Source organism: Ursus americanus, chromosome 28 (assembly GCF_024610735.1).
Source record: "Ursus americanus isolate L20-20 chromosome 28, mUrsAme1.1.p, whole genome shotgun sequence".
Lineage (NCBI taxonomy): Eukaryota > Metazoa > Chordata > Mammalia > Carnivora > Ursidae > Ursus > Ursus americanus.
The window spans coordinates 27709062-27736191 of record NC_142154.1 but is presented as its reverse complement, the minus strand read 5'-3'; the positions used below and the strand labels follow the sequence as shown (position 1 = coordinate 27736191).

The 27130-nt window shown below is 39.1% G+C and overlaps 1 protein-coding gene across 13 annotated transcripts in view; it reads left to right on the top strand.

The window, feature by feature from the left end:
- Positions 1-27130, top strand: part of PEAK1 (pseudopodium enriched atypical kinase 1) — a 291303-nt gene that overhangs the window by 203074 nt on the left and 61099 nt on the right. For all 13 annotated transcript variants that reach the window (XR_015722128.1, XR_015722130.1, XR_015722127.1 and 10 more), the window contains one exon: positions 16337-19593. Coding sequence is in view for 1 of the 13 variants with exons in the window: in XM_045795127.2 (XP_045651083.2) it covers positions 16451-19593 (3143 nt within the window). In the remaining 12 variants the exon portion in view is untranslated. The remainder of the gene's footprint in view (positions 1-16336; positions 19594-27130) is intronic.

The following is a 27130-nucleotide window of genomic DNA, read 5'->3' as shown; positions in this document are numbered from 1 at the left end:
CAGGTAGTCCTTTCTGTCTGAATGCTTCTGTCCCCTTCTGAGCTTTTTGGTCTGGGAAACCAGATAATAAAGCATTGTTTATTCATCTGTTCAAGAAGCATATAGGTACCAAACCTGAATAAGAAGTGAGAGAGAGGAAGTTGTATACAAACAGCCATAAGTACCATGTGATAGGAATTATGAGGAGGAAACAGTTAATTTTAAGAAGAGGATCTGCAGCTTCACAGGAGACTTGGCATTTGACTGAAGCATGGAAAGTTCTATAGAATTTCGAACAGTTGTTATATGGGTGGACATGTAGGAGATGATGATAAAAAAAATGGTAAGGCAGTATTAATCACAAAAGAGCACTATATTTTGTTTCAAAAGTATTATAGAGACAACTGAAAACCACTAATGGTTGCATGAAAAAGTAAGTAGAGTGGTAAAGATCTGTATTTTAGAGGAATTAAGAGACAACAAGATACCATCCCAGTACCTCAGACAAAGAGTGTTGAAATCAAGGACTCAAGTGATGGCTAGAGTTGTCAAAGGGAGAGTACAGATTGGAGAGACAGAACCTGGCAATTAATTGAATATAGCATGGGAAGGACTGGGGGTGGGGGTGGAGTGGTCAACGTTGACCCAGCCTGAACGTCTACGAATATTGTGATACTATTAATTGTTATGGTGCCCAGAACAAGGTGGAGCACATTTTGGAGGAAAGATAATTAATTCTATTTAGAGAGGTCTAGTAGGCAGTTGGAAACTGAAGTCTGGAGCATCAAAGGACAAGAGGTATAGGCTCTGAGAGGTTATTCCACCCTTACATATTTGGGAATACACAAGATCACAGAAGAAATTATTAGAAAAGAGAGTCTTTTTAAAAGGGTAATAGTGGAAAGGGCATTTGGGCACCTTTGTGAGAAAGCAGTGGGACGTACATATCTCCACTCAAATTAACATTATCTCAGCTCATAGCTAAGTAGATAAAGGATCTACAAATAAAGGGGATCATGAGAGAGACTGTTAGAATTCATCAAATTACAAGTAGAGCATTCACTTTTATTTCTGTACTAACAATACCAACAAAACTGATCTGAATTGATCAAATTAAATTTGTCTAAAACAAGAGTAAAGAGTGAGTAAATGAGGACCCTAAGGCTCTTTCCTACCTTGTCTAGTTTTCAGCTGTGCCCTGAATAGGTAATCTTGCCAGATAATTATTTCCATAGAGAAGAGTTGTTTCTTATTATATATAAGAAATGTTTTTAATTGTTTGAGGTTGTTAAAGGACTCTGACTGCAACTTTATTTCTCCCACTGTTAAATTTGTTTGAGTGATTCAAGTTGGCATATTAACCCAAATTTGCATTTACATAATCTTTTGACTTGATTGTAAATTTTGGGGAAAACTTTAAAAAGGTATTCATATTACCAGACAGCATGTTCATTGTGTTAAATACCTCTGTGTATCTGTGTGTGTGTGTAATTTGATCTATAGGAAAAAGGTCTGGAAGGATATATAGTAAGATTTGGGGCTTGGGGGACACCTGGGTGGCTCAGTCAGTTAAGTGTCTACCTTCGGCTCAGGTTGTGATCCTAGGGTCCTGGGATGGAGCCCTGCATTGGACTCCCTGCTCAGCGGGGAGTCTTCTTCTCCCTCTCTTTCTGCCCCTCCGCCTGCTCGTGCTCTCTCTCTCTCAAATAAATAAATAAAATCTTAAAAAAAAAAAGATTTGGAGCTTGAGGTTTTGCTTTGTTTGCATATCTTTATTTTCTGATTCCTTATATAATCTGAAGAATTCAGTTATTTTTTACTGAAAAAATATAAGGATCATAAGTCCTAGAGAGTTTGAGTGACTTGCATAAAGTGAAATTACATATCTAATTAGTGATGGCCTTGAGGGTTGTTGTTCATTTTTGTCCCTGGGGTCAGTTCTGCTGATTGGTGAGTTGTTAGGATAGGAATGGAAATGCTACCCAGTACTCATGGCAGCCACAAGGACCAGGAACAAGCACCTCCTCAGGAAAATCGGGCATCCTACTTGTCACTTTTTACTCAGAGAAGCAGTGGTGGTCTGTAGTGGTCTAATGGTACAGACCACAGGCAGCTATCTTTACTAATAAGAATAAAGACCCAACATACTGCTGTTTAACGGTAATTTAGCTTTTCCTCTACCAGATTATGGGCTTGCTTATTAATATCCACTGACTCCGCAGAATCCAAGCTTCTGCTGTTTTCTTGTTTATTTTGGGGGGAGGGGCAGAGGGAGAAGGACAGAGAAAATCTGTGGAGCCCAATGCAGGGCTGCACAACCCTGAGATCATAAACTGACCAAAATCACAAGTCAGATGCTTAACTGGCTGAGCCACCCACGTGCCCCTCTGCTGTTTTCTTAAAAACAGCCCTGTGGAAACCTGTTGGCATGTGCTCATGTCTGTCTGGAGTGTATGAATCCTCTGGCCACAGTTCCCATTCTTCATGCTCCATCGCTGGCCCCCTCCCTTCAGTTATTCAGCCCAAGTTTTATTTTTCTGGGTTTGTTTTGTAGTAAAATAAAGATTAACTAGAGAATTGTCACTTTACCTATTTCTTTCCCTCCCTATCCACTTCATCCTGATTCTTTTATATTGTTTTCACCAAACCATTTGCACTCAAGATTTAGAATCAACTTTATATAAAATAATAGCAATTAAGTATTTTTTAATGGGGAGAATTTTAGTCACATACGTGGTTTTAGACTCTGTTTGCTATTTTCATTCAGGTCTTAATTTGCTCATTATTCTCTTTAGCAAAGTAGTGCAAATTATTGCTAACTTAATTCTCTACCCTTCTCAGTATGCCTCTGAGAAAATCATCCTTGATCTTCATATAGAGACACCCCAGAATCATTGACGATCCCTGTCCCTTTCCACCAGTGTCCCACTGGTTGATAAGTGTTGTCCGTTTGGCCTCTCAGATCAGCCCCTGCCCATTATTTCCTACTGCTGCTTTGTTAGTTTGGGGCCTTACCTGCTCTAGTATTGTAATAGTTGAACTAGCCACATTACCTCCAACCCTGCCTCCTGTCAATTTGGCCTTTTCCATGCTCACCTGAATTCTTAAAGCACAGGTAGTATCACATTACCCTATTGCTTAGCAACTCCTTCCTGATATAATCTGACAGCATCTCTTAAAACCAATGTAAAACACAAATCCAAAATGGAAGGCTAAAGTTTCTTTGCAAGTCAGTTGTTCAGAACTTGGAGTACATTTTCCCTATAGAAATAATAAGTGGTAGACTGGTGTGCAAGTTAGCTGAAACTTTCAATTAAGCCATTCATGGTAATTGAGGCCCACCAGCATAGTTACCAGTATCTCCATGGAAATAGCATGGCCCATCTGGTATGTCAAGATGGCATATAGATATGTGTGGAGGGTATTGGAAGGAATCACTTCCCTTCCTGTCCTCCATTGATTTAGAGATTTAATAAAGGAGGGAAGAACTAATATTCATTAAGCACTTCTTATGAATCAATGTCTGTGTTAGGCAGTTTATATAGTTTGAGATATAATTGACATGTAACATTATATAAGTTTAAGTTGTGCAATGTGTTGATTTGATACATTTAAATATTGAAGTATGATTACTGCCGTAGCATTAGCTAACACCTCTATTATGTCACATAATTATCATTTCTTTTTTGTGGTAGAACATTTGCTATCTAGTCTCTTAGTAACTTTGAAGTATATAATACAGTATTGTTGACTATAATCACTGAGCTGTGCATTAGGTCTCCAGAACTTACTCATCTTCTAATTGCAAGTTTGACCAACACCTCTCCAGTTACCCCTCCCCTCAGCCCCTGGTAACCACCACTCTATTCTCTGTTTCTATGAGTTCGACTTTTTTAGATTCTACGTATAAGTAATACATTACATTATTTGTCTTTCTCTGTCTGACTTATCTCACTTAGCATAATGCCCTCAAGATCTGTTCATGTCACAAATGGCAGGATTCCTTCTTTCTTGTGGCTGAATAATATTCTGTTGTATATACCACATTATCTTTGTCCATTCATCTGTTGATAGACACTTAACTTGTTTCCGTATCTTGGCTGTTGTGAATAATGCTGCAATAAACATAGGAGTGCCGATTTCTTTCTGATACTCTTCATTTCCTATGGATATATACCCAGACGTGAGATTGCTGGATTATATAGTAGTTCTATTTTTAATTTTTTGAGGAAACCTCCATACTCTTTTCCATCTTGGTCAAACCAATTTACATTCCCACGAACAGTGCACAGGTTTCCCTTTTTTTCCATATCCTTCCCAACACTTGTTATCTCACATCTTCTTTTTAAAAATTTTTTTACTTATCTCATATCTTCTTGATGATAGCCATTCTAATGGATGTAAGCTGATATCTCATGGTGGTTTTGATTTGCATTTCCCAGTGATGGGCATCTTTTCATGTACCTGTTGGCCATTTGGATGCCTTCTTTGGAAAAATGTCTTTTTAGTTCTGCCCTTTTAAAAATCTGTGATTGTGGTTTTTTGTTAATGAGTTGTATGAGTTCTTTATATATTTTGAACATGAACTCCTTATCCAATATATGGTTTGCAAATATTTTCTCCCATTCTCTAGCTTGTCGTTTGGTTTTGTTGATTGTTTCTTTTGCTGTGCAGAAGCTTTTAGTTTGATGTGGTCCCATTTATCAGTTTTTGCTTTTGGTGCTTATACTTTTGGTGTCATATTAAAAAAATTGTTGCCAAGACCAATGTCAAGGAAATTTTCTCTCTCTGTTTCTTCTAGCAGTTTTATGGCTTCAGGTCTTATGTTTTAAGTTTTTACTCCTTTTTGGATTGATTTTTGTATATGGTATAAGATAGGGATTCAGTTTCATTCTCTTGCATGTGGCCGTCCAATTTTCCCAACTCCATTTATTGAAAAGACTCCTTTCTCCATTGTATATTCTTGGCTTCTTTGTTGTTAACTAATTGACCAATATATATATGCATGGGCTTATTTCTGGGCTGTTTATTCTTTTCCATTGGTCTGTGTGTCCATTTTTATGCCAGTACCAAACTCTTTTAATTACTATAGCTTTGAGGCATAGTTTGAGTTCAGGAGTGTGATGCTTCTGGCTTTTCCTTTTTCAGGGTTGCTTTGGCTATTTGGGGTCTTTAGTGGCTCCATACAAATTTTAGAATTGTTTTTTTCTATTTTTGTGAAAACTGCCATTGGGATTTTGATAGGGATTGCATTGAATCAGAGAAGAAGAAGTAAAATTGATGATAAAATTATGATATGATTTTATGTATAGAAAATCCCAAAAGACAACCAAAAAACAAAGTGTTGGAGCTAATCAGTGAATTCAGGAAAGTCACAAGATATAAAATCAATATACAGAAACCAGTTGTGTTTCTGTACACTAACAACAAAGTATCTGAAAAAGAAATGAAAAAATCCCATAAAAATGAATAAAGTACTTAAGAATAAATTTAACCAAGGACATGAAAGATATGTATAATGAAAACTGTAAGACTTTGATGAAAGAAGTTAAAGGAGACACAAACAAATGGAAAGATGGCCCGTCTTCCTGGACTGGAAGAGTTAATATTGTTAAAATGTCCATGTTACTCAAAGCTATCTATAGGTTCAATGCAATCCCTATACATTTTATCTTAATTCATTTTAACAACAGCCCCGTGAAGTTGATGGTTATTATACTCGTTTAACAGATGCTTAGCAAATTAGTAATGTATATAAGATCACAAGAGGAATGCTTATCAACATAAGAGAATATTATTTTTAAGCACTACTTTCAAATTTTAGTAATTTATAAGCTTTTAATTGGTAAAAAAACTGGAGTCTTTCACTATTGATGTACATTATTACGATTTTACTTAAATATGAACAAATAAAATTAGATATAAATTCTTTACACATGTATTTCTCATTTAGCTCTAAACTGAAACAAACCTAAAAGTTAAGTACAAAAAAGCCTATAAAAGTAATGAAATGCAAATTAACAACATTATTTTAATGCAATGGTAATATTTTGCCAAAACTGAATTGCTGCTCACAACATGAGTATGGAGCTGTCTGCCACCCCAGAGGTGTCTTGGCAGCTTTTGTTACCATTGGTGCTCTTTTTCTGCCGCATTTCCTTCTAAGATGTTGAAAATCCAGGGTTGGTACAGTGTACAGTGATTGCACCGTCATTTCATTCTGGTCTTTACTTAGTCGGAGTATATCATTTACCTATCAAGGGAGCCTCCTTTTTTTCTCATTATTCTTTACAGTTAAAATAGTGTGTTTGGTGCCAGTTCAGATTAGAAAAAGAAATGTATATGTACATTTGCAATCATGTTGCAAATCCTGTTGCTGTGCTTAGTTAGTAAGTGGCCATTGCAATGATCCAGCATATGTTTATATTAATTTTAGATGTAAACTTTGTTTTCAGTTCAATATCAATGTCTTTTGGAAAACTCATAGATCCTTGAAAAGAGATCCTGGATTCCAGTTTGAAAGATACTCTTAATGTATTTTTAAGCAATTATTTATTTATTTATTTTGCGGTTATTTATTTATAACCATCATAAAAATAATTCTTATTTGTTTATTAGAACAGGTCCTCCAAATACTTCTACCAGGAAAGATGGTTACACTAGTTTATTATGGTATCTCTTTGAAAGCAGTAAATTTCTATTTCTTTAGTACTGTATAACTCAGACTTTCACTAATTTGAAAGTGCTTTTTCTCTTTAAAAGTCTGAATTGTAAATGTTTTACAGAATGCATTGTTCACTCTTTTCCATAGCGGGGGAAGGTAAAATTTAGTTTGATTGGAAAAATACCTCATAGCAAATGTATAAGACTGGGGAGACAATAAAGCTTCCAGAAATGGTGAAGCGTGGTAACAAATGGCATTATTCTTCCTCTGATGGTGTTGCTGTAAGCATTCTAGTGGGATTTCTCTCAGAATAATTGACTGTTTTGTTTGTTGAAACAAACTTCCTTCCCAGTTTCCTTTTCCCCCTTTCTTTTCTTTTTCTTACCTTTGAATCTTGCACTGTTCTCCTTTCCCCTCTTCCTTATGCCCTTGTTTTATTTTAAATATTTTGTTTTGGGGGGGTGCCTGGGTGGCGCAGTCGTTAAGCGTCTGCCTTCGGCTCAGGGCGTGATCCCAGCATTCTGGAATCGAGCCCCACATCAGGCTACTCTGCTGGGAGTCTGCTTCTTCCTCTCCCATTCCCCCTGCTTGTGTTCCCTCTCTCGCTGGCTGTCTCTTTCTCTGTTGGATGAATAAATTTAAAAAATCTAAAAATAAATAAATAAATATTTTATTTTTTTTAAGTAATCTCTACTCCCAACGTGGGGCTTGAGCTTACAACCCTGAGATCAAGAGTCGCATGCTCTACTGACTAAGCCAGCCAGGTGGCCCTTCATTCCCTTGTTTGATACCAGAGATTACCTATCTTTTCACATCTCATTTAGCCTACAGTACAGCTTTCTTCACTTGACAGTTGGCTCTGTGATTGCAGGCAGTGGAGAGGAAGAACGCAGCAAGGCAACTTCTAGTAGCATCTAGTAGCACCGTTCACTCTCAATAAGCTACTTCAAAAGCCCTCCTAATAGGGTGGCTCCTGAAAGAGCATGCTTAATTTGCCTCAAAATATTCACTCTGAAGCACAAAAAGCACAACTTTGGGGCAGCCCTAACTAATTGTGTATGCCTGTTGGTTTACTCCTAGCTTGCTTTGCTGTGAGCACATGGACTCTGCCCCTCTCAGAGCTGAGCTGGGAAGGTGTGGGTGTGCTTCTTTGTTTAACATAGAATTCCACTGTGGTGGGCATTGCTGCTGCTGCTGAGTGGACTGCCTTCCAGGTACCACCAAGTTTATGTCTAAAGCGGCCTCCAGATGCCATGGAGAGCTGAGTTCTACCATTTATGCATACATGCATTCATTCATCCATTCATCCATCCTACCTGACGTCACTTATTAATTATGTGACCTTGGGCAAGTCTCCATTTCTTCATTAGCACAGTGAATCTAACGATAGTATGTACATTGTAAGGTTTTTAGGAGAGTTAAGAGTTTTCATACATAAAATGCTTTAAGTGGTGACTAGCTAAAATTATTATCATTCAGCAAGCATTTAATTAGTATCTAGTATATGCCAAGCAATCCAAGAGATACAGAAGTGAAAAAGACACAGCCTTGCCTTCTAGGGACTTGGATAACTACCACACAACATGGTATTTAGGAAGTCAGGTAAAGCTTCATTACACAGGCAAAATTTGAACTGGGTCTTAAAGGGCAAATAGTTTTGCCAAGTGAAACAGCATTAGAGGAAATACATTGCAAGCAGAGGGAGCAGCTCATGAACAGAATAAAACGCTGTGGAGTCCTTGGCTATTATTAGATAACCTTTTAACCTCCTCTCTGATGTATACCTTCTTAAGTAGGGGGTCTGAGGTGGGTTCAGTGTCCATTTTGGAAGTTATAATCTTATAACTAGTTATTACCAAGTTTGTAATAGTAATTATTATTATTATTTAACTTGTTCATCAAAGAGTTTGAACTTAAAATATGATTTGGGAACTAAGCAGTGGTACTTCACAGTGGTGCATTTGCTGACGCAAGGCTCTTATCCGGAGATGGCTACCATGTGACAGGAACAGTAAATGGTTAGAAAAAGCTTGCGGTTAGAACAATTGGAAGTGGATGGGCTTCCTCCTTTCTACAGAGCTTTAGTTAAGTTTTCCAAATTAAGGAGGTTTTACTTTGCTTTCTTCTTTAAACAGGAGAACCTTATGTCTTAAGATCTTGCTTGCTGTTGTGATAGCAAAGAACTGTGATTTTTTTTTTCCACAAAAGGGTGGGGAGGGGGTCAGATCTCAAATTAGGAAGGTTCCTTTTACTCATGGAATTTCCATTCGTGTTCCCAGTTAAAGCTGTGTTTTATCTCCTACGAAGCCTTTTCCTGCAGCTTTGCTTTCACTTCCTCTCTCCCCCCTTTTAGTCATATACTGAAGGGTTTGGCAGCCGGTTAAGGTATCGGGTCAGCATTTTTCACTGCGAAAGAAGGAAAGGTTGGGAACAGTGACGTGGGGATACTTGTAACATTTTCCTTTCCTTTTTTATATAAGTAACCCACATGTTCCATTACAAAAGCCTAATGAGAACCTGGACTTGTAAATTTTACCCTCGTATCCTGGGGATAGACTCATGTAGGGGATGACATATAGGTGATAATTCCTCACTGAAAGTGTCCTGAAAAACCCATGTACAGCAGTGAGGATTCTTGACTCTGTCTCTATGGCAATGTGACAGATTTTATGAAGAAAGATAATGGCCTCCGGGAGTCATAGGATTGGGGAAGGAGCTTAGCAGTGCATTCCCCATCCTCCTTTATTATTAACAGATTCTCCTTGGGTGCCTTTAGGAAATGCTCTATATATGGTGTTTAATATACCACCTACACAGTCTCCCCCCTTCACCGACTTGGAAATTACATGCAGCTTGAGGAGCTCCAGCTCTTTCTGTGGACCTATTTATTCCAAGATTGAAATCCAGTGTGCATTTAGTTGTTTTGTATCAAATCTGCTTGAAACTGTTGGACTTGAAGCAAACGAATTATTGTCATTGTCATTGTCTGTGTAAGAGTACAGATAGTGAAAAACAGCAATAGGTTCTTAAAAAGCTGTCATGGCTTGAAGTGAAATAGGCTACTCTTCCGTAGCTTCATCTGTAGCCTGAAGGGCTTTGGTCTTGAAAACTGTCAAACACAAAATCGGATTTTAGATCATGGCATCTCGATTAGCTTCTAGGGGCAGCTTCAGCCATTCAGCTCTCTCATCGACCGTTCCATCCGTAGGGTTTGTTTTGAGATTGTAAGGAATGTGGAAGCACAGGGGTTTTTCTTATCAAACACTCCATCTGGGTATTGCATATTAGACCCACCTTGGCAAATAAATAGAAGACACCAGCCGGACTGCCATATTTCCTTAAGTGCTTCAGGAGAGACATATTTTATTTCTCAAGCATAACTTTGGTGACTAGAGTTTCCCAATTTGGGGGTGGCAATGGTGAATAGGCGAAGGGGCTAGTTACTGAGTGCCATTAAAGTTATTTCACAAAGGCAGTAAAGCCCAAGAATTGCTCCTTGGATGGGGCTACATCTTATCTGGTACAGCTTCTCTTTCTAAGAGCCTGTTACAAGTTAAACTAGTTTTGACAGTGTCTTTAAGTGCACATCTTTGTCTCCAAACATAATTAGTGTTGAAAAATGAAGCCCTCATAGTTAAGGCTTTGTGGCTTAGACAGCAGCTCCATCTGGTGCTTGCTGAAGGTGCTTGCTTGATTCATCTCTTGGTTTTTACAGCAGCGTGAATACAGATGTACATGGAATTTGTAAAAGACTGTCAAATCCAAAGTCTCCATTTTATTGATGGCTTTGTCTTGCACACAGCACTGACATAAGCTAATTGTGTTCCTGGTGAATCTCATTTGTCCCGTTGATAATGTGATAGGTGCTAATCAGCTCCACAGCCATCTCTTGACTGAACTAACTTACTAGCACTCAACGTGGGGGATTATTTTGACTATTTATCTACCAGACTTGGAAAAAGAAAATACACTGTACTACTTTGAAAGAGAAAATTGAATCCCTCTCTGATCAGTGGTGGATTTAACTTCATTAAACAAGATAGTAGTCCAGATGCCTTATTCTTTTGTATTGAATGCCACGTAGTGCTAAGTAGACAGGGAATGTCTTTTTTAAAAAAAATTCTTTGTGACTGACATGAACTGCCCCAAACTATTGATAGAAGTTTCTTCCAAGTAATAGGATTACACGTGATTTCTATTTTCTTTTACGCTTTTCTGATTTTTCACAGTGAGCATATATAACAAAAGAAAAAATCTCATGTAACAAAAAAAATAAATAATTTAAAACAAAACAAATTGTAGGTTGCTATAGGCTTGAGTCTCAGTTCTTTCTCAGATCTTTTGTCATTTACCATGTAGCCTTTTGGGGGGCCTCCGGCTTTCCTCAGCCATAAAACAAAGATTGAAATGGAGCCTGCCCAGTTTTAACATTTTTGGGTTTGGGATTATCTACCTTTCTCCTGTCTCTTCAGTCTCACACTCTCCTGTGTCTTTCTCCAATGTTAACATTCACCATGATCTCGTTTTTGTCATCTTAAACTAAGGAAATCCTTTCTAGACAACACCACCCCCGCCCCTGCTTCCACCTGACTCTTTCTTTCTTCCACTTCCCACCTAAATGTCTTCAAAAAGTTATCTACAATTACTTACTCTGCAACTGACCACAGTCTCCTTTCCATCCCCACTGCTGCACCACAATAGTTAAAGCTAAAGTCACCAATGAGCTCATGTTGCCATGACCACTGGGCACATTTAGGTCCTCATTCCTCATTACCTGTCAGCAGCATTTGAAATAGTTGTCTTCTCTCCGCTTAATGAAATTTCCTCATCTGGCTTCTGTATCATCACTGTTATGACTGTTATTTTTTAGTTTTCTTTAGGGGTTCTTCTCTTTTCCCTGGTTTACCCACCAAGGCCACCTCCTAGCTCACTCTAGTTTCTTTTTAGCCTAGATATTCCTATAGTAATTCCCAAACAGACAAGAACAACAGAATTTCTTTCTGTATTCCAGACTTCTAAATTCAACTGCTTCCTCAATTATATGGTCACGAAGTATGGACTAATAACCTTATTCCCTAAAAGTTCCACCTCCTCCAACATTGTCTATCTCAGTAAATGGCCCCACAAATCATTTAAATACATAACCCCAAAATCCGAACATCTGTTACTCTCTCCAGAATCTAGTCATTTGTGCATCTACATTTCTCTGCCTTCCCTGATGCCACATCCTAATTCAGATCCTCATCATATCTTATTTTGCCCAAAGCAGCCCTTCGGACGGTCTCCTGGCTTCCTGTCCTGTTCTCCTCAGTTTATTCTCCATACAGCAGCCAGAGCTGTCTTTTATTTTTGAGTCAGATCTATTGAGGTTTGATTTATATACATAATCTTTTTTTAGTGTAGAATTCTATGAATTTTGACAAATGCATGTAATGCATTGTCAAATGCACCACTACACAACATTTGGATTGTTCCAGTTTTTGCCTATAAACCTTTGTGTACATGCTTTAGTGTAAACATAACTTTTCATTTGTCTTGGGTGTCATTTGTCTAGGGGTGAGCCTACTGGGTCCCATGGAAAGCTTACATTTAACTTTATAAGAAACTGCCAGACTGTTTTCCAAAGTGGCTGTGCCATCTGCATTCCCACCAGCACCATAGGAATTTCAGTTGTACCACATCTTCCCTCGCATCAGTTTTCCTGTTTGTTTTAATTTTAACCATTCTAGTGGGTGCATAGAGGTAGATCATTGCAGTTCTAATGTACATTTCTGTATGACTAAGGATAGATATTCAGCATCTTTCACATGTTTATATGCAATCCATATACCTTTGGTGAAGTGTCCACTCAAACCTTTTGCCTATTTTTTTTATCAGATTTGTTTTCTTTTTATTGAATTTTGAACGTTCTTCCTACATTCTGGATACAAAGTCCTTTGTCAGATATGTACTTTGCAAAAAAATTCTCATCTGTAGGTTGTCTTCTCATTGTCTTATCAGTATCTTTGTCAGAGCAAACATTTTTAATTTTGATAAAATCCAAGTTGTCTATTTTTTTTTTTTTTATGGATCGTGCTTTTTGTGTTGTATTTTAGAACTCGGACTAACTCAGGGTCGCAAAGATTTTCTCCTGTTTTTTCCTCCTAAAAGTACTATAGCTTTATACTTTATACTTAGATCTGTGATCCATTTTGAGTTAATTTTCGTGTATAAGGTGTGAGGTATGAATTGAGGTTTACTTTGTTGCCTATGGATATCCAATTGTTCTAGCACATTTGCTGAAAAGAATATTCACTGCTGTAGGCGGATATCAGTTGCCTATATTTGAATCACCCTATTTCTGGACTCTCTTCTGTTCTGTGTCTGTTTTGATCTATGTCAGGGGTCAGCAGACTTTTTCTATAACGAACTAGGTAGTAAATATTTTGGGTTATGCAGGCCAAAAGGCAAAATTGAAGGTATTGTGTAAGTACTTGTATAATAAGAGAAAACAAATTTCCATGAATTTTTAAACAAAATTCAAAATGTAATAATTGAGTACAGTTTTCTGAAATGCAGCTCTACTAATCGAAAGAATGGGACTCTTTTTTGGGAGGGGGATAACATTTTTGTTTAACTAGGGTGCTAAGTTAGTGTTTTCTTTCCAACTTTATTACAAAGTTCATTTATTAATGTGAAATTTGACATATTTTTGTTTTTGAAAAATGTCTTTTCATGGGTGATACATGTAGCAGTAGAAATACTCATCTGTAGAGTGCCTGGAAAGCACTGCAAAGTGATGAGAGTGCCACATGCAGTCTGTCAGAACTATTCAGCTCTGCATCATAGCACAAAGCCACCACAGACGATATGGAAACCAATGAGCCTGCCTATGTTCCAGCAGAACTTTATTTATGGGCACTCTATTTGGAACTCCATATAATTTTCACTTGTCACAAAATACCATTCTTTTGAATTTTTCAATCATTTAAAAAATTTTAAAGCCTCCTTAGCTTAAGGACATATAAAACCAGGGGACAGGCTAGATTCAGCCTATGGGCTGGTATTTGCTTGCTCCACTTCCCCCATCTATGTTTCTATCCTTTGCGAATACCCCATTGTCAGGATTATTGTAGCTTTATGCTAAGTCTTGAAGTCAGTTAACGTGACTCTTCCAACTTTGCTCTTTTTCGAAATTACTTTGGCTATTCTAGTTCCTTTGCCTTTCTGAATACATTTTAGAATTAGCTTGTTGATTTCTACAAAAAAATCCTGCTTAGATTTTGTTAGAATTATGTTGAATCTACAGAGCCATTTGGGGGAAATCAACACCTTAAGAATACTGACAGAACTTGGTATCTCTCTCCATTCATTTAAGTCTTTGATAATTTTTTATCAGTGTTTTATAGTTTTCTGCATAGAGATTATAGATTTTGCACATATTTTATTAAATTTATACCTAAGTATTTCATGCTTTTTGGTCAAAGTTGACTTTTTAAAATGCAAATTGGATCATGTTGTTTCCCCTGTTTAAAACCCTTCAGTGGTTTCCCACTCCTCTTAGGATAAACTCTGTAATCTTTAAAAGCCTAAGTGGCCCTGCATGTTCTGGCCCCTGCTCTCCCTTTCAGCCTAATTTTATGCCTTTCTTCCCCTTGCTCACAACTTTCCAATCTCAGGCTAGCAGGAATGGTTTTATCAACGAAGGAATAGCTTTTAGAATATTGGAAAGACTAAATAAATGTTTTCAAACAAATACTTGAAAAATATAACCGTATTGAAAAGAACCATTTGATGATCTCCAGCAAAGAATGAACTGAGGTTTTGGCCAGGTTCTTATGCTCTCTTGTGTGGAATACTTTGATCTTTAAGTCTGTACTTCTTCCACTGAGGCAGAGTACTTTATGAATATTATTCAGAGCACACCCGCAAGCTAAAGAAAATATGTTTTCCTTCTTTATACACATGCTGAAACTCAGCCAAAAGACTGCATTTTTGACCAAACCAAGGATCCTGTCGCTGTCCTTGTACATGAATAAAGCTAAACTCTTCAGCCATTAAAATAGTTCTTACATGTACATGCCCACTGCCAACTTTATTATAATACCCAAATAAGAAATGTGACACTGTAGTTATGTTCTGTGGGAAAGTCTGCAGCGATGTGCCTAAGACAAAAGAGAGAGTCATAAGATTAGTTTTTTTAAACAAACCGGCACATTTAATCAACCAGTATTTATTCGGCTCCTTATGCTAGACATATTGAGATGAATAAGATATAGCCCAGACCTTGAAGAAGCTCAAAAACTAGTGGGGAGACAGACAATTAAAAATGAAAGTGCTTGCTCATGGAGGTATGTCTAAGTGGCTTTGATAGTACCAAGGGGCAATGAGTAGCCTGGTGGGATTTACAGTGTAAGACTAGTTGATTGTTAAGACGTAAGGCTAGAAGGGAGGCAAGGACCATATCATGAAAGCCTAAGGGGCTTGTATCCCATCCTGTAACTCAGAGGTTCCAACACCTTAATGCGCATAGAACTTGTTACCAAAAACAAAAGAAACCTGGAGAACATGTTAAAAAATCAGATTCCTGGACTCTTCCCTCAGAGTTTGACTAGATGGGTCTAGGGTGCTTCCCGGAGTGGTTCTTATTTAGCTCACAACCCCTAGTCTGTGCACTCACATTTGGGAGTCAGTGCATTAGGTAAGATTGAGCCACAGAATAGTTAAGCTAGGTAATAAGTTGATCATATTAGCATTTTAGAAAGGAATAAATTTGGTAGTAGTACATAGAATAATCGAATCACCTGAGAATCTCATTATTTAATCTCATCTTTATGAGATCTGGGGTTGTACCTGAGATACTGCATTTCTAACAAGTTCCCAAACGAGGCTGATATTTCTTGTCTGAGGACCACACTTTGAGTAGCAAATGTAGAGAGATTGGATTGGAATGAGGTGAGACTGCTGGCATGAAGATTGTTAACAGGAATCTAGGCAAAAGATGGTGAGTCTCTGAACTACTAGCAGAGTCTAATAATGGCAAGAAAGAGTTCCAGTGAAATATAATAGATCAAATTGGCAAGACTAATTTAAGACTAATTTAAATTAGATACAGAGTTAGAAGTGAGGGAAGAGGCATCAGGAATTGAGTTTAGCTATCTAAGTAGATGATAGTAACATTAACTGAAATAGCATAAAGGCAGAGGAAGGAGGTGGCCTGGGGAGTAGAAGGGAGGGCTGTTTAGAGTAGAGAAGTTTCCTGAAGTTGAGAAAAGGGGTAGCCAGAGGATTCATTTTGAATGCATTGAGATTTAGGAGTCTATGAGATACCCAAAATTAAAAGGGTAGGTAAAAGAAGAAGAACCTTCAGGGGACTAAGAAGTGTCAGACAGGTTGGTAGATATGAAAAAGAGCAGTTTCAAAAGCACTCCCAGAGGGCAAGGTCACAGTATCATTGCCACATAGACACCAAGGGAAAGATTATATATAGTTCAATGAGCAGATACAAAATTATGGCTGCAAAATGAACTTTCCAAAATGCTGATTGGCTAAAGGGAGTTCAGAAGGTGCCCAAATTAGTTTATCTCTCAATCGTTTAATTTAAGGAAAAGTTGAAGAGTGGAGCCAGTTGTTTTAAGTCATTTGTCATGATATGCCTCATACTGCCTTTTCCATTTAGATTTTCTTTTTTCTCCCCCCCCCCCGCCCCCACAGATTGATCATACTTACAAGAGCTGCTATGATACCTAGGGGAGGTGAAAACTGATGGATGAAAGTTTTGCCATGCACTGAAAGGAAAGCATTGTCTGCGAAGGTCCTTTTTTAAAAATGTCTGCTTGTAACACTTTTACTGAACACGTTTGGAAACCTGGTGAATGCAAGAACTGCTTTAAACCTAAAAGCTTGCACCAGCTTCCCCCAGACCCTGAGAAGGCACCCATCACCCATGGCAATGTGAAAACTAACGCCAATCACAGTAACAACCACCGCATGAGGAACACTGGAAATTTCCGTCCTCCTGTGGCTAAAAAACCCACTATAGCTGTGAAGCCCACTATGATGGTGGCAGATGGGCAAAGTATATGTGGTGAACTTAGTATCCAAGAACACTGTGAGAACAAACCTGTCATCATAGGATGGAACCGAAACAGGACGGCCTTGAATCAGAAACCACTTAATAATAATAATGAAGATGACATTGAAGGATTTAGCCATGTTCCTAAGCCTTATGGTAGTAATGATAGTGCAAAGAAGACATCAAATAACAATAATGGACTAACTGATGTGTTAAAGGAGATAGCAGGCTTGGATACCACCCCTCAGATAAGAGGAAATGAAACAAACTCCAGAGAAACATTCTTAGGAAGAATAAATGATTGCTATAAAAGATCATTGGAAAGAAAGCTTCCACCAAGTTGCATGATGGGCGGGATAAAGGACACTCAAGGCAAGCACGTGATTCTGAGTGGGAGCACAGAAGTGATCAGTAATGAAGGGGGCCGGTTCTGTTACCCAGAGTTTTCTAGTGGCGAGGAGAGTGAAGAAGATGTACTTTTCAGCAACATGGAGGAGGAGCATGAGAGCTGGGATGAGAGTGATGAAGAGCTGTTGGCCATGGAGATTCGCATGAGAGGGCAACCCCGCTTTGCTAACTTTAGGGCAAATACTTTGTCTCCTGTTCGATTCTTTGTGGACAAAAAATGGAACACGGTCCCCCTGCGAAATAAGTCTCTGCAGAGAATCTGTGCTGTAGACTATGATGACAGCTATGATGAAATCCTGAATGGCTATGAAGAGAATTCTGTGGCCTCCTATGGGCCAGGAAGCATTCAGAGCATGGCGTCATCTGACTCTATGTCACCAGGTTCTTCTTTAACAGAAGAATCACATTCTGAGACAGCCAGTAGTTTATCCCAGAAGATCTGTAATGGGGGAATATCTCCTGGTAACCCGGGAGATTCTAAGGACATGAAGGAAAAGGAGCCCAATTGTGAATGTCTCTCTGGTAACAATCAGGAGAAGGATTCCTCACAAGCACCTAAAGGCTCAATAAAAGTTCCAGAAACACACAAAGCAGTCCTTGCTCTCCGATTAGAAGAGAAGGATGGCAAGATTGCCGTACAAACTGAGAAGCAAGAAAGTAAAGCCTCTACAGATATTGCTGGGCAAGCAGTAACCATAAATCTCGTCCCTGTAGAAGAGCAAGCAAAGCCTTACCGAGTTGTCAATCTGGAACAGCCCTTGTGCAAGCCATATACTATCGTGGACGTGTCGGCAGCCATGGCCAGTGAGCACCTCGAGGGCCCTGTTAACAGCCCCAAGACAAAAATCTCATCTTCTACTCCAAACTCTCCGGTGACATCGCCCACACTGACGTCAGGACAAACAAGTGCCCATTTCCAAAACTCCAGTGCAATACGATACCAGGAAGTATGGACTTCCAGTACCAGCCCGCGACAAAAGATACCCAAGGTGGAATTGATTAGCGGTGGGACTGGGCCAAATGTTCCTCCGAGGAAAAACTGTCACAAATCAGCACCCACGTCCCCAACAACTACAAACATTTCCTCTAAAACTATCCCTGTTAAGTCACCCAATTTATCCGAAATAAAATTTAATAGTTATAACAATGCTGGTATGCCACCTTTTCCAATTATCATTCATGACGAGCCAACTTATGCTCGGAGTTCCAAAAACGCCATCAAAGTCCCCATTGTCATCAATCCAAATGCATATGACAATCTAGCCATTTATAAAAGTTTTCTCGGAACAAGTGGAGAACTCTCAGCGAAGGAAAAAACCACAAGTATAATAAGCCATACCTATGAAGAAATAGAAACTGAAAGCAAAGTGTCTGATAACACCACTAGCAAACCGACTGAATGTCCCCAAGCCAAAGGGTTTTCAAACAGCGCAGAGCGTAAAAGGGGCTCAGTGGCTCAGAAGGTTCAGGAGTTTAATAGCTGCCTTAACAGAGGTCAGTCTTCACCACAGAAAAGCTATAGTTCTAGCCACAGCTCCCCAACAAAGATCCAGAGAACCACTCAAGAACCTGTGGCCAAAGCAGAAGGCTCTCAGGAGTCTCAGATGGTGAGCGGCAGTGGCAGCAGCAGGGAGAAAGCAAGCACAGTGCTTTCCCAGATTGTGGCTTCTATCCAGCCACCACAGTCTCCTCCAGAAATGCCCCAGTCCGGCCCGAAAGCGTGCAGCGTGGAAGAGCTGTATGCGGTTCCTCCAGATGCCGATGCTGCAAAGGGTACACCTAAGAGTACACCAGTCCGACCCAAATCTCTCTTTACATCTCAGCCCAGTGGTGAAGCTGAAGCCCCTCAGGCCACGGAAAGCCCTACTACCAAAGTACGGAAAGATCTCCTCGCGAAGCCGGTCACTACCCCTCTCTCCAAATTAGTGGCTAACCCCCAGAGTGAGCCACCACCTCCCTTCCCCCCACCTCGTTCCACTTCCTCCCCTTATCATGCAAGCAACCTTTTGCAGAGGCATTTCACCAGCTGGACCAAGCCAACCAGTCCTACCAGGTCAACGGAAGCTGAATCGGTTTTGCACTCTGAAGGCAGCAGGCGGGCAGCTGATGCAAAACCTAAACGCTGGATATCATTTAAAAGCTTCTTCCGCCGCCGGAAAACAGATGAGGAGGATGATAAAGAGAAAGACCGAGAGAAAGGGAAACTGGTGGGCCTGGATGGCACAGTCATCCACATGCTGCCGCCGCCTCCAGTTCAGCGCCATCACTGGTTCACAGAGGCGAAAGGAGAGTCCAGCGAGAAGCCAGCCATTGTCTTTATGTACAGGTGTGATCCTGCCCAAAGCCAGCTCGGGGGGGATCAGAAGGCCAGAGCAGACCGGGCAGCAGTCATAGAGAAGGAAGGCACAGAGGATGGCTTACAGCAGGACTCAGAGAAGAAGAAAAGGAGTCATTCTTCTCCATCACAGGTTCCTAAAAAAATTCTCAGGTATGTAAAGTAGAATGGCAGAGTATGGGAATTTTTTAACACATTTTTAGGTGCTAAGTTTTTTACATCTTTAAGATTACAGAAGAGCCATTGCTGTTTATAAGTAGCACTCCATGGCCATCATCTATCTTTATAACTGCATTCCAAGATTAGAGTATTACTAAAGTGATCTTATTGCACCAAACAAGGTTTATGGCCCTGGAGCTTTAGCTAAAGTAGTCTGCTATGTTCTGGTGAATGCAAAGGGCTTGAACACAGAAAAGCACATCCGTGACACCTTAATAGCAATAAATAATACGTTACTTTGAAATGCTGTGATAGTGTGAGGAAGAAACTGGATCAAATGAATAAATGGTGGCACTCTTCTTACCCCCATTGTGGATGGAATAAAGCTCCTCAAGTGATTTGTTTTGGTTTTCACCAAGGTGTTAGCTCTATATGCATTACTTTGTTTTGAGGGAATATTTGGGTTTTTGCTGTCTTTGTCTTCTTTCCAAGTATTGTGGAAAGTGGGGGGGGGGGGTGCGGGGGGGCAGTGGAGGCAGCAGCCAGCAGTTTATAGTTATTTAACACGTGGGTGGTAGAGGAGAAGTTGGTTATTGAGATTGACACACAGCCAGTAGTAGAATCCTGATGGCGGCTGGCAAATGCACACCCACTCACACCCACTCACACCCACTCAGTTCTCTAGCGATCCGTTTCCTTTCATTCTTAAATAACTGTTTGTGGTCACCTACCTGGTGTAAAGCACATTCCCATGATTTATCTCGCATCCATGTAGCAGCACAAATTGGTTGTATTCTTCAGATGAGGAAACTGAAGATCAGAGAAGTTAAGAATTAAGCAGATTCATGTAGCTCATAATTGTCAGAGCCAGAATTCAAACTTGGTCTGTCTGACTCTGAAGGTTGTATTCTTCCTACATGTTGCATTGTTCACAAACACAAGAGCAAACAAGATTTTTATATTTTCACTTGTAATCATTCACATGAACATTTATGTTTAGGAAGCTTAAGTTTTTTGCTTCTCATTTGTATTGGTAAGCAAAATTAATGAACTGCCAATATAAACAAGGACCATTATCCCAAGTTTGTAACAAATGGGATGATTTCCTTATATCCTGTACTTTTTTTTTTTAAGATTTTATTTTTAAGTAACCTCTGCACACAATGTGGGACTTGAGCTCACAACCCCAAGATCAAGTGTTGCATGCTCTACGGACTGAGCCAGTCAGGCCCCCAGTACTTTTATTTTTAAGCAAAAATATGCCCTGAGTATTTCTTTCATCTGATTCTAAGTTGGCCTCCCTCTTACTTACAGTAAGCCTTCTCTACCAGCCCTGGCCTTTTCTTTGGCAAAGACAGCAAACTTTTATGATTGGGCAGACCCTCTCACCAGATTTTGTTAGAACAGTATAAATAAAAATTAAGTGAATACTTAATGCCTTCACTTTTTCTAGCAAAATGTTAAGAAGTCTTATATATATATTCTTTACAAAAATAAGCTTTTTACATAACCCCCAAATAGTTGTCAAAATGCTAGCAAGTTCCTGTTTTCCTTAAATCCATATAATAGCAAAGCAAGTAGAATAGTGATAATATACACCTGGAAAAAGTAGTCTTGTCATTGGCAGTTGAACGTGGATGATAGAATATCATACTCCAGCAGTAATAAAACACATGTGTTGCAAGTTACTGTTTTATTTAGGAAAAAAGCAATTTAAACAGCACATGGTTGGAGTTACTTATGTCAGATAGTTCTTGAAGATCAATAAATGGCTTCACTCCTCATTAAGTATGGCTGTGGTGTGTTTATCCGCATCCTGGAAGGAAGAGCCAAGCAATGATTTGGCCTCTCTTCTGTGGAATGAGATTCTCTACTTTGGCTCTATGCCACTGTATTTGGGCTTGAGGGCAGCTCAAGCCCTTGGCATGGCAGACCTTTACTATACAGCTTATATTTTCACAGATTTGCTTGTATGTGAGCCAGTCATATCGTCCAAAATTTATCAGTTCTTAATAAGTAACTCAATGAGGGGATCCTGGGTAGCTCAGTCAGTTAAGTGCCCAACTCTTGGTTTTGGCTCAGGTCATGATCTCAGGTCCTGAGATCGATCCCAAGGTGGGCTCCATGCTCAGTGGGGAGTCTGCTTTCCCTCTCCCTCCCCCTCTCGCCCCTATCCACCCCCCCCACGTGTGCTCTCTTTCTCTCTCTCTCTCTCAAATAAGTAAATCTTAAAAAAAAAAAGAAAGAGAAAAGAAGTAACATCCATGAATCCAAACAATGCGTTTGGTTTGCCCCATTGGTTTCAGATTTAACCATGCATCAGAGTAACTTGAGGGCTGTTAAAGCAGAGATTGCCAGCCCCACCCCCAAGGTTTCTGATGTGGTAGGCCTGAGGTTGTGTGGGCCCTAATAGTTTGCCCTTCTAACAAATCCTCAGGTGATGCTGAGGCTGCTGGCCCTGGGGCTACACTTTGGGGGCCACCGATCTCACCACCATTCGGAATCTAAAGCTAATGTGCTGTAGTCTAAGTAAAGCATTTTTGAGGTATTAAGCTTTTCGTAGAGACACACTAGAATTGTCACATTTCATAATTGTCTCAGACTAAGGAGAAAAAGAGATTTTAAATAGTTTTTTTAAAACTTTTTGGAAAGTTTTAAAATGAACATGGATACTCATTGAAAAATATACACCATTTGCTTTTTCAATAATTATTTAATTTACTTGGATACACCATTGATATTTACTTGAAGCAACTTTGAAAGGGAAAAATGTTACTGTCAAATGTCAACATTTGTGTTTCCAGTTTGATGGCAGTGTAATCATTAAATTACCATCACATGGCTGGGAACACACTGCTGGAAGAAATGAAAATTCAGGTTTTTCTATAAGTAATGAAGATTCCAAATCCAAACTATAAGAAATAAAAAATACTCAACTGAAGGCCAGACCCTAAAAGATAAGGGACTTCATAGAGCCTTTTATTATGGGATTAGATTGCTATTAAATTCATTTATTTGATTCTTCAGGGGACAAAAAATGGATATCTTGACTGTGCTGTATATGGGCCATAGGGACAGATGGGGGAAAGAAAGATCATCACACTGCTGAAATAACAGGTCTCAGTTTGACTTCACTTCAGCCGTTTGGCCCTTCAGTGTACAGTGATGGTGATGACACCCATCACATGGAGTTAGTGTGAGGATATAAGGGAAAATGGGTAAAAGACTGCACACAGGGTGTGGCACAGGTTGGGTGATTTAAGATGTCAGTAGCCCCTCTGCCTTCAGTGTAATAAACGCTAAAACAGTGTATGTGTGCAGTGGTACAGAGCATAAAGGACAGTGATTAGATCAGCTTAAAAGGGACTTCTCAGAAATGAAATACAAACCAGATCTTAACAGACAGGATTTTTCCCGCTGCTTGGGAAAGACATTGTAAGCAAAAGGAACAATATATGCAGAGTCACAGAGAAGATGATAGCAAACAGAGTCCAGACAGGTGGCTGGAAAAGGATAATGAATAGGCCCGTAGTTCTTCAAATGTGGTCAAGGCAAGGTCAAATAGTGATCATGCAAAAGTCATCATTTCGTAACGAGACATTATTCTTTTCACTGCGTTGACATTTGCACTGATGGTACAAAAACAATAGTAGGCAAAACTACTTACACCTTAACACAAGTCAAAGCCATAGCATAATATTGTACAAATAGTTTTTAAAAAAGCAGTTTCACATAAGCATGTCCTTGGTGAAGTAGTAAATTTTATTAAATCTCAGCCGTTGAGACTGTCTGTTTAAAAATTCCGTGTGATGAAATGGGTATACATAGATTATTTCTGTTGTATACCAAAGTATGGTGGTTATTGCAAGGAAAAATAGTTTGAGTTATAAAGCTGAATTAGCCACCTTTTTCTTTTTTTTTAAAAGATTTTATTTATTTGTTTGTCAGAGAGAGAGAGAGAGAGAAGGCACCGGGGAGCGGCAGGCAGAGGGAGAAGCCAACTCCCTGCTGAGCCGTGGGCCTGGTGCGGGACTCGATCCCAGGACCCTGGGATCATGACCTGAGCCGAAGGCAGACACTTAACTGAGCCACGCAGGCATCCCCTAGCCACCTTTTTCATGGACTACCTTGAAAGAACAAGTGGCAGACCCACTGTGGCTATTCAGACTTGAGAGCTTGGAAGATACTCTTTTAAGAATGAGCATAATAATCCTGTTACTTCAGGGAAAAACAACTGACAGTATTTGTTGTCAATGATAAAAAGTTCAGGCTTTCAAATAAAAATAAGAATTTTTGAAAACTTGTATCTGTTACCATGACCTTGACAGCTTCCTAATACTTAGAGATTTTTCTGCTGAGATTGATGGTGGTGGTATTTGCATAAAAAGATTTTTTAATATATAATGAAATGTGTCAACATTTAGAAGATCTGCATAACTCAGTGAATTGGTAATTTCTAAATGACCCAATGCACAATATTACAAAATTATACGTAAGTAAAAGATCCATTGAAACTACAAGTTGGATGGATAGGTTTTAATGCAACTGAATCCAAAAAGTTTATTGATACAGTTTCAGATTCCACATTGCAAGTAACCTTTAAGAGACTTCTACTTACCAAGTTCTGCTATAGTACCAAGAAGAATATCCACAATTATCTAAAAGTCTACTAATATACTTTTTCCTTTCCCACCTATATTTCTGGATGAGATCAAATTTTTTTAATACATAGTTGACCCTTGAAACAACACAGGTTTGAATTGCATGAGCCTACTTATATATGGATTTTTTATAAATACTGTAAAGTACTATAAATGTATTTTCTCTTCCTTATGATTTTCTTAATAACATTTTCTTTTTTCTAGCTTACTTTATTATAAGAATACAATATATAATACATATACGTGTTAATTGGGGGCACCTGGGTGGTGCAGTTAAGCAGCCAACTCTTGGTTTCAGGTCAGGTGGTAATCTCAGGATCATGAGATCAGGGTCCTCATCAGGCTCCACACTCAGTGTGGAGTCTGCTTCAGATTCTGTCTCCCTCTGCCCCTCCTGCTAGTGCTCACATGTGCTTGCTCTCTCGCTCTCTCTCTCAAATAAATAAATAAATCTTTAAAAATATGTGTGTGTTAATTGGCTATAAGCAAGACTTCTGCTTAATAGTCTACTAGAGTAGTAAGTTTTGGGGGTGTCAGTTTATATGCAGGTTTTTAACTGCATGAGGGTCAGTGCCCCTAACCCCTGCATTGTTCAAGAGTCAACTGTACTTCAACCAAAGCAGCATATCACAGCCGATTGAATGCAGAAGCACATATAAGAATTCAGCTGTCTTCTGTTAAGCCAGATATTAAAGAGATTTGAAAATAATGTTATTTAGGTTACTATTTTTAAAGGGCTTATTATTTTTAAATGAACTAGTAACTATTTTTAAATTTTCTCATTTTTAATTTCTAATATAATATCAATAGGTAGAATTCACATAAACAAAAGCCCTTGCACTTCTCAATAATTTTTAAGTGTAAAGGAATCCTGAGAACAAAAAGTTTGAGAAGTGCTGAGACAAACTGTGAAGAGGCTTGCACGATATGTTGAAATATTTGGTCCTTATCTTTAGATTTTGGGGCAGAAACCATTTTTAAGGGGGAAAGTGTGTGACTTTTTTAAAAAATATTTTATTTATTTATTTGACAGAGAGAGAGCACAAGCAGGGGAGTGGCAGAGGGAGAAACAGACTCCCCGCTGAGCAGGGAGCCCTATGTGGGGCTTGATCCCAGGACCCTGGGATCATGACCTGAGCCAAAGGCAGACGCTTAACCAACTGAGCCACCCAGGCACCCCTAGTGTGTGACTTTTAAAAAATTTTTATTTATTTTAATTTTCTTTTTAAGATTTTATTTTTTAAGTAATCTCTCCACCTAATGTGGGGCTTGAACTCACAACCCCAAGATCAAGAGTTGCATGCTCCAGCAACTGAAACAGCCAGGTGCCCCAACTTTTTTTTTTTTCCCCAATAAAATCTCTGTCGGCAGTACTATTGAAAATGGGCTGGAAAGTGGAAATACTGGTGACAGGGATACCAGTCAAATTTTGACTCAGGAATATATCCATAGGCATCATTTCTATATGACTAGTCTGGATCAAGAGAAGTAAACTTTAGTGGTTATTCTGGTCTATGATCAGGTGAGAATTCCTCCACTATTATTTTTAGAAGCACTAGCCTACCTACCATCTCTGCAGCTCTTTGGTGTCCATAGCATGGGGAACAATGTCACATAGTGAGAAAAGCACTGGAGTCAGCCTAAGATTTGAATTCCATCTATACCACTGGTAATTGTGTAACTTTTGACACAAAAGCTTCCCAACCTATTACAATAGTAATAGTGATAATAATACCTACCTTACAGAGCTACTGTAAGGACTAAATTGATAACTGTAAAGCATCTAGCACAGTAGCTAGCAATAGGATTGACCTCTTTATAAATTCCATTTAGGGCACCAGAATTTAAGATAATCCTTGCTGAATGTCTTACCCCTATAGTCTATTTTTAAAACAGCCAAGTGCTCTTTCTTTTTTTTTTTAAAGATTTTATTTATTTATTCGACAGAGAGAGAGACAGCCAGCGAGAGAGGGAACACAAGCAGGGGGAGTGGGAGAGGAAGAAGCAGACTCATAGCAGAAGAGCCTGATGTGGGGCTCGATCACATAACACCGGGATCACGCCCTGAGCCAAAGGCAGACGCTTAACCGCTGTGCCACCCAGGCGCCCCCCATCCAAGTGCTCTTTCTTAAACGTAATTCTAGTCCTATCCCCCACACTGCAGAAGGCCCTATATATGTGACCTTTGTCATCTGTTTAATCTTATTTACCCTCTTGCTCTTGAACCCCAGTTATTCTGGCTTCTTTTCTTTCTGAGTGCCTTGTTTATAATGTTGACCATGACATCAGTACTATAGGACTACCTTTCAATGGATACCATCTTAAAATGGGTCCTTTTATTTATTTTCATAATTTTTGTGAAAGTTTTTGTGAAAGAAAATTTTAAACATATACAAAAGTGGATAAATTAGTAAAATGAACCACCATTTACCCCAAAACCACACTTCAACAATTATCAGTTTATGGCCAGTCTTGATTCATCTATACCCTTATTTCCTTCCCCCTGTTATTTTGAAGCAAATCCCAGACATTTCATTTGTAAATGTTTCAGTATGTATCTCCAAAAGGTAAGTTCTTTTTTTTTTTTTTTTTTTTTTTCCCATCATGACCATATACCAGAAAGAGTTCTTTAAACTTTAATGGCTAACTCCTGGCTAAACAGCATCTGGTATCAAGATTTTAAATACTAGGGGCTCTTGGGTGGCTCAGTCAGTTAAGCATCTGCCTTCAGTTCAGGTCACGATCCCAGAGTCCTGGGATCGAGCCCTGCATCAGGCTCCCTGCTCTGCATGGAGGCTGCTTCTCCCTCTCCCCCTGCCCACCACTCCCCCAGCTTGTGCGCTCTCCTCCTCTTTCTTTCTCTCTGTCAA